The following is an 8445-nucleotide window of genomic DNA, read 5'->3' on the forward strand; positions in this document are numbered from 1 at the left end:
AGAGATTCTTTTCTTCTGATAGTATATATAATTTTGAGTACCAGCCACGTACAGACGTGAACATGTTATGAATCACTCAGATGAAAAACTGGGCTGTGAGTCAGTAAATACATAAATATTAAATGCCAAAATAAAGAGATGATCTTCCGTATTTTAAAAAAAGCTTCTCACTTACCAAAAGAGGCATACACTCTCTGGTAATTAGGCTCCATCTCCACAAATTACATTGTATGAACCACTGCCAACACAAGCTTTTCATATTTTGAAATATTTTCTTCTCTCTAAATGAAACCACCCATTTTCTGAGTAATTCAGGTTTTTTTTTAATCTCCTACAGATATATATGAGGCAGAAATAACCCTGGTCCCTAATGGAATATTAGCTCATGGAAAGAAAATTTAAAATGTAATCTACACAAACTGATTGTTTGATAGAGCAAGTAGCATCCATCCTTGCCCAAACTTCACTTGTTTTTTATGGACAAGGGGAGTTACTGCATTCTTCCAAGTCATCAGTCTCACCTTCACTAAAAGGAAAAATTGCATATCAGATAAATAAAGTAGTCATCCCCTACGAGTGGGAAAAGTACATTCTTAAAAAAAAAATCAGAAATTTTTCTGTCTGTCATCCCTAAGGGAAACAGCTATGGATCACTGTGGCCCACAGTCAGAGATCTTGCTCTCTATTTAAGACCCTAGGCACAGTCTTTTTGGTTAGCTGGCTCTGTATAGCTCGATGCTCAACGTCTGCCTTTCACGCGCCAAACCACTCTTTGGCAGCACCTCCCCTTCTGCTTTGACAAGGCACTGAAGCTTAGATTGCCTGAGCAGAAATGTGTTATGGGCCCGATTCATAACATATTTAGGTTTCTGCTGTAAGAGTTACTGTGTGCAATGCAGTTATGGAATGTTCCAACATAAAAGGGTGAAAGGTGACAACTGACTGGCTTTTTATCTGTTTTTTTTTTTTTTAATATCCATTGCTCTCTCATTCTGGGAGTATAATTTAATTCACGATTCCTTAATCTTCAATTAATGGTAGTTATTTATAAAATGTGATAAAGCCGAAAAAATTAGCAGTTTCCTATTGCAGAAAATTTATGAGCTTCTAATTTGGAATTACACAGTAAAAGCATGATTCATACAAATGTGATTTATTTAAAAAGTTGTACTCTTCTAGGTGAAATCATAGTTAGACCTTTTTAGCTGTTAATAGGAAAGTAAATTAAGTCATTTGTCACAGCATGATAAAGGTTAAACTGCATAACAAAGGTGATCACTGAATATTTGTATTCCTGAGACAATGCTGCTGTTGAGGGGGGATGGAGAGAATCCCCTACATGCCAAACAGAACAAATAAATCAAGAATACTGCAGATCTTTGGTATTTGTTTCTTAACAGTGTCTTGATCGAGAGCAAGCAATTCAATGGATTAAGAAAGAAAGGCTTCCAGCATTTCTAGAAAGTGACTGTTACTTTGAATACAGGTATTGCAATCTTTCATGATGTCTCTCAGTTTTTTCTCTTCTGTTTCATTCATTTTCACAGTACTTTTAACACGTTTGCTACCACCTCTAGTCCTGTTTGTTTAATTTTAGCATTTTAGTGACCTGGATAAAATAAAGTCAGTGACATTTTCCACTCATCCTGTAATTTTCCTTCTCTATGAATTACATACTACATTATATCATTACAAAGAGAGTAAGAGTAGGGTTTACTGATTTCTGAATCCGTTACACAGAGATATCATGGTAATGATGCAGCCTTCTCTAATCGATATGTTAGCCATATAAGTCAAAGTTATGAATCCGTGGAATCTATTTGGGAAAAAAAGCCAGTCCTTTTTATTTCAGTTATTAGGTTTGTGTCTTTGGGCCCACTGTCAGACTTCCTTTTGCAAGGTTCTCTGTGGGATGCTGTGGCATAGTTGGATGATTTACTGTTATACACTTGCTATGTTTTTCCAGATGTCCTTTCAGCAGATGTTCAGGAGGTTTAGTGTGCTTTTTGGGAGGATCTGCGTCTACATCCTTTAAGGTTGTGTCTAGATGCTGGTAATTGTAGTGTATTTCAGGGTTCCTAAAAGGAGAGGCAGCCTTGCAGTATGCTTCACAAAACTCACGCATGCTGATTGTAATGACAGACTGGTTACTAGGGTATAGACTTTTATATCAAAAATTGCAAAATATATTAAAATTTCAATATTGTGAAGATTGCACTTAAATTCAAACTGTGAAAACTGTACAAAGAACAAGCAAATCATTAAAGACTGCTCTATTTTACCTTTAGTAGCAGCCTGCTTTACACTTATCTGGGCCTCCTGAAACACGAACTTTGATATTCTGCTAAGCAAAGTATTTTTTTGATCAAGCAGAGTTACCTAATAGAATTACATAAAACTAACTTCAAGCATGTATCTAATTTCCATTGATGTTACTGGTTTAAGTTGCTTTTCTGAATCAGGATCAAGAGAAGCTGAGATGCTAAAAGGAAAACTTGCATTTAAAGAGGAAGATACCCCAACCCCAGAATGAAATCCTGTTTATCCTCAACCAGTGGAGACAAACGAAGCTGGGCGTTCACTCATGGTTATAGGCTCAGGCATAGGCTTCATATTCCCTTCACATGCACTTTGGTTGGTTTTGTACTGCTTTCTAACTGAAACTGCTTTCTATCTGAACTAAGTTCTGCCAGTTCTTGGGCCTAGAGCATCCTCGTTATCATCGTGTGGTTCTAAGATTGCCTTTCCTGAACACTGTGAGGTTCACACTAACACAAGGTTGCGCTGAAGTGCTGTTTGGTACTACAAAGTCCTGATGCAGCAGCTAGCTGAACATGATGGCTCCAGCTGTCATCTTGTCATCTGAAAGTTCAATTAGTATGATCGCTGCCATGGCATTGCTTATGGAAGATTGCTTGTATCAGGAACAGGAATGGTAGTGTCTGGTAGTGATACGGGGTTTCTGCGGTCTGGGAGAATGTTCAGGGTTGCCTTCTCAGAGCTTGGGACTGCATAGATACAAGCAAGATCTTCCTGACAGAAATAATTTTTACTGGTAAAGCTTGATAATGCAAAGCAGGCCACCACCAGTAAAGCTGGTGGACTGTGATGTGGCAGTGTTGATGTTTATGTATGTGACAGCAGGCAAAGGGTGAAATAATAAAGCAGATCATGAAGTTCTCTGTAGCAATTTAGTTTTTGATTGATAATGTTTTTCATTGCCTATTTTGGGGAAAAAAATCAACTGTTTCTCTGATTAGAAGCTAACATTATTTAACATTTAATTTCAGGCTAGCTAAATTAATATCACAGGTAGAGTGGAGCAAGACTGGCATTAATTTCATCATAGATAATGACTACTATCCCTGGATAAGAAAGCAAGACCCAGGTTCTCCTTCTCCTGCGGAGGATGACACTTCGTTGGCTATGAAGAATTTCTACGTATCGCTTGGTCAGGTAAACAGGTTTAGTGGGTGTAAGATTGAGATAGATTGAATGCATTTGGTTAAATTACCGCAACTGAGGTCACAAGTTAATTGGACAACCAAATATCCCTTATTTTCAAACCTTTTTGTACCATAGAAGCAGGTTAATGGGTTGTAATACAGTTTAAACGGAAGCTGTGTTACAAGTATGCTCAGCTACTGTCACACAGCTCTCTTCTCTGGGAATTGTTGTTAGATAATTTGTGCAGTCTGTTTGTGTAGATTTGACTACAGGCAGTAGGTCCTCTGCTCTCAGAAACACAAATTATTCTACAATATTTCTTTTCCTAGGCTACAGTTTCTCAGACAAAGGATTGGTTTACGTTAGCCAAACAAAGTGAAGCCATGAAAACTACAGATTCATTTACGTATCCTGTAGCTTCTAGTCAAATTCAAGATACTCAGTGTTTGCTTGGGCAGCCTGAAAGAGATGATTCATTCGGTGAAAAAGATGGCCTTCTAGGTAAGTAACAGGGGCACATCTACAGTGCTTGTAACACAACTTGCCTAGGTGGGAAGAAAAGGCAGTCCAAGGAATTGCTGCTAACTCCACTTACTAGCTTCTGAGCATCACATGTTCTGTCAGGGTTCAAATGGAGATTTATTTAATTCCGTAGCCACAACATTAAATGAAAATTTGAGCTAGTAGCGAAATAATTCTGTGACAGTAGTAGCCTCTTTTCTTACATATGTCTGTCTCATAGATATCTGTGAGTTTCAGCTGAGGGTTTGTTTTTTTTCTATTTAATATGTTTTGAGAGACTCTTGTCTGGATTCTTTGGGTATTTGATAATGTATGATTTGTGTTGCAGCCATCTTCTTAGGGTATTTATTTTTGGCACTTAATGCCCTTTTGGCTGCCAATTTTAATGAATTTTATCGAATGCAATCATTTGTGATGCTCCTGTCTATCTGTCAAATTTAACTGAAATTGTTTAGCACGTGTTGAAGGTACTGGGAGCGAACATACCAATGCACATAAGGACATACCTGATTGCATAGCCTTGCTTTTGCTCTGTAGGCGGTAGCAAGTTGAACAGAGAAGTCTTAGCTCTTACATTAGGAGTTCTCTCTCGTACTTTCTCAGAGGAAAAAGCTGCCATTCCACTTTGAGACTTTACTGCTGGGACCTCAAAGTCCAATGGCTGAATAGCAAATTGGAAGACATGGTAACTCCAGAATTCTGTCTTCCCCCACAAACCCACGAAGATTACCCCGAGAAACATACTGCTGAGGCATGCATTATTAAGTTATTCAAATTGCACTTGTTTTCAACTCGTGACTCTATTACAAATTTTTACAGAGCTTTGAGCAGAGAGCTCACAAATATACCATTCTAGCAGAACGTTGTAGTGTAGATCTGTATTGCAGTGGGCTGGGCATAGACCTGTGGAAAGCCTCTCTGTCCTCTTCTTTCGCTGCAGTTATCCTGCAATTAACAGCATTTTGCCTCAATGAATATTTTACATTGTCTCACTGAAAAATCTGTTTTATAACATAGAACTTAATTTTGCATGTCCTTATTCTTCATGCTTTTTTTGTGGTAAATCCAGCATTCTTTCAGTCAGAAACCTTATTTTAGGCACAGTATTCATGTGGTGTAGGGGTCAGGCACTGGAAGCCAAGTTTCTCAGAACCAGCCTACTATTAGAAAGAGGTCAATAGCTGAAGGTATTTCCTTGGACAACCTAGTTTGAATTGACCACTGCTTCAGTTGGATCAGGGTTATCAATTAATGTCTTGAGCAAAACCTTGAGTCACTTGGCTTTTGATTACTCAAGACCTGTGTATTTCTCTCTCTAATTGCCTTAGGTCCTGTGAAATCATTCTTCACGTTTCAACTTCACAGAATTGTATTGAGAAGCTATTATTTTTCTTTGTCAAGTGAAAACTTTTGAAATAGTTTAGAAACAAGATATTTTAAATCACACTGAGTTTTGTATTAATGTCCACTTGTTGTGCTATATCTACTTACACACAAAATTATGTAAGCACAGCATGGGGAATCTCTATGGCACGTTCCTAATCCAAGTGTATCTCTGAGACAGTGGCCAGCACTGGTTAGACATGGCTTATTTTCAGAGGAAGATGGAAGGAATGTCTAACTTCCATTGCCATTTAATGACTAGACCACCACAGAGGTTAAAGAGGCCAATAACTTTACCGGTGTGAATTTAGTGGATCTAAGACATTTAGCCCTTTTCTATCACACTCTGATGTAGTGCATGTGCTCAGAGGTCATAGCAGTCTCCTCACTGACAATTTTTTGCCTTAGTGACAGAGTATGAAATCCTACATCTTAGCTTTTGGGAAATACAGAAGATGCAGTTTACTCTATAGTTTAAACAACAGATTGATACGAAGATATTGTAGAGCCACAATTGAATTATAACTTTCTTTCACTTAGATTCTGCTGCTGTTCACAATATCTGTAGTTATTCTGCTCAGTTTTACAGGACTGACTTGTACAGTGAGAGCAATATTAACCTAGCTAAGCAGTATGTATAATCAAGGTCGTGTTTCCTAATGTGCTCCAGAAGTACTCAATTTGCTAAAAGTCTGGCAGAAGTAGAAAATACTCTTGAGCAATTTAAAGTAGTAAGTTTCTTTCTCAGCAGACAAAGATGGCAGGGCATGCTTAACACGGAGGTGAAGAGGAGCTGGGGAAAAAAGGAATTAAGTAGAGAAGGGTAGACCAAAAAACTAGGGCTAGTCACTGTTCTGAACTTGTTAGTGATGTAACGTATCTAAATGAAAAGGAGCCATTTCTGGGTGGCAGACCGGACTGCAGGATTGTTTCTAGAGCCTTTGACATAGTAATTTGTTTTGTCATCCTTCTGTGTAAAAGATCTTACTCAACTGACAGAGGCATGTTCGATGTTTTATCTTTTGCAAGAATCACTACTTACTTCCTCAGACCTAAACAAAACCCAGTTCTGCTACATACTGTGTCTCTGATCAAACTATGACCAAATGTGCAGGAAGAAACCAGGCCTTTCAGCACAACAAGGTGGTTGAGTAAGTGCTGAAGAGCTGGGATGCTCAGCTGAGTAAACAAGACAATTGGCTCCAGAGGGAGTTGTTCCTGAACTCTGTTGCTCTGCTGGAATTCAACAGGGAATGAGTTTTTGAGTCATGGGGCTGAATTTCTAGCCAGATACAACAGCAGAAGCACCTCTGCTATTCCTTGCTCTATAGTGTGACGTGATCTGATTGTTCTGGAGCAGCACAATATAAAAATGATGAATTTTTAAACTTGGAAATGTTGATATGGAAGAGATCAGTCCTGAATCAAAAGGGTGTTCAATGATCTTTTCTGTTTAGATGCAGAAACAGATTTCCTGTCTAAGGAAAGCCACCAACGGAGTTCCATTTCCCCTTCAAGGACAGCATCAGCAAAAGCTGACATTATTAGCGAGACATCCAGAGAGGCTGAGGAGGCTTCTTCTGTGGTCATTGCTGACCTTCCTTCCCATACTCAGTTAAGAGTTTATCTAGAACCAAAATGGGACAGTGCAGCAAATAAAGAAAATGGACAGGAAAGCACAACTTTTCAGATGCCGGAAGAATTCGTAACAGCTTTTACTCAACTTGTGCTGAAGGAAGCCATTTCAGAACTGACCCACCAGCCAGCTGCTAATATTGAGAGTGATATGGATTTCCACAAACAGTCTGAAGTGTTAGCAAACAAAGATTTTGCCCATGGTACTGCAGAACCACTCTTTTCTGAAAGTTCTTCATTTACTGTCTTGGACTCCAAGGGAGATGTAAAAGAACAAGATGCTGAAGAAGTAAGCGTAAGATCAAGTTCTGAGAGTGGTGGGGCAGACAGTAGGGCTGCCTGGTGTATTAGTCACAGGACTTATGACACTGGCAGTAGACATGAGTTCGAAAGATTCAAGAAGTTCATTAAAGGGACACTTGGGGAGAGGTACTGGTGGCTCTGGATGGATATTGAAAGACTGAAGGCTCTTAAGGACACTACAAGGCAGCAAAGGTACTTCCCATTGTTTAACAGTTTTGATACTTGTAATCCAGCTAGATCGATGCAGGTTTTGAGATTTCAGAATAAACTGTAATGTTTGAATAGAACAGATGCAATTAATGTAATCATGAGTGTCCTGACAAGATAAGTCAGGAATGATTCTGCTGAAGGTGATAAAACTCTTTCTGCAAAGCTTACATGAAGTCAGAATTGCTGTAGTATTAAGGCTTTGTTAGAAAGATATTTGGGAAACAGATGGCAACAGAAAGAAAGAAAAGAACAAAAGAACTTAAATTCACCAGCTGGGCACTCAGTATGACAAACTGCTTTAATGAAAGGCTCTGCTGGATTCAGATTGTCTATTCTAAGGCACTGTACATTTTATCTTACACGCAATCTGTCTCTAATTTGTGGAAATATTGTTTTGGCTTCTGCCACTTGCAATGAAAAACATGTTGCATGACAGCAGTTTAACCAGTAAGATGAACTGTACTTGTTTCTGTATAGCATCTGATACACACTTTGTTGTCTCAAGGCAACTCAGTAAGATGAAAAAACTGTATCTGCTGAGCAGTGGAGACTATTTCCTCAGTTCGGAAGTGTTACTCAGACTTGAGCTACTGCATGGAGATCAATGGAATATAAGGCATTTAAGTCAGATTCAGCCTGAAGTAGTGAAGCCTCTTCTTCTTTACTGGTATGAAAAAATGAACATGTTTCATTCTATTGTTTAAAAATTTTCCCTTTTCTTTGACAAGCCTATTAGATTTATTTCATCTCACTTACCCCGTTGCAATTATGGGAAGCAATGCAATTGTAAATACCAGCAGATGTCGCCTCTGAATTTTCAGTTCAGCCTAAAGTAAACTGCAATTTGCTGAGAGGCCAGGTAGATCAGCCTTAGGGCCAGATCTGTTATTTTATTGCCAGAGCATCTGAGCTACTTTGTATATAGCTGCTGTGGATACTGTAGGG

General features: G+C 38.7%; 1 protein-coding gene across 1 annotated transcript in view; it reads left to right on the forward strand.

The window, feature by feature from the left end:
• The window catches only part of LOC104501023 (regulator of G-protein signaling 22-like), a gene marked incomplete at its 3' end in the record, with an annotated part of 22793 nt that extends 14626 nt beyond the window's left edge, over positions 1 to 8167 (forward strand). The window contains exons 5-10 of the mRNA XM_010144757.1: positions 1401 to 1486; positions 3291 to 3456; positions 3777 to 3952; positions 6871 to 7134; positions 7234 to 7482; positions 8006 to 8167. Coding sequence (XP_010143059.1) covers positions 1401 to 1486; positions 3291 to 3456; positions 3777 to 3952; positions 6871 to 7134; positions 7234 to 7482; positions 8006 to 8167 — 1103 coding nt within the window. The remainder of the gene's footprint in view (positions 1 to 1400; positions 1487 to 3290; positions 3457 to 3776; positions 3953 to 6870; positions 7135 to 7233; positions 7483 to 8005) is intronic.
• Between the last annotated feature and the right edge of the window lie 278 nt (positions 8168 to 8445).

The sequence above is a fragment of the Buceros rhinoceros genome, unplaced genomic scaffold, assembly GCF_000710305.1.
Source record: "Buceros rhinoceros silvestris isolate BGI_N320 unplaced genomic scaffold, ASM71030v1 scaffold37661, whole genome shotgun sequence".
NCBI classification, from domain to species: Eukaryota; Metazoa; Chordata; class Aves; order Bucerotiformes; family Bucerotidae; genus Buceros; species Buceros rhinoceros.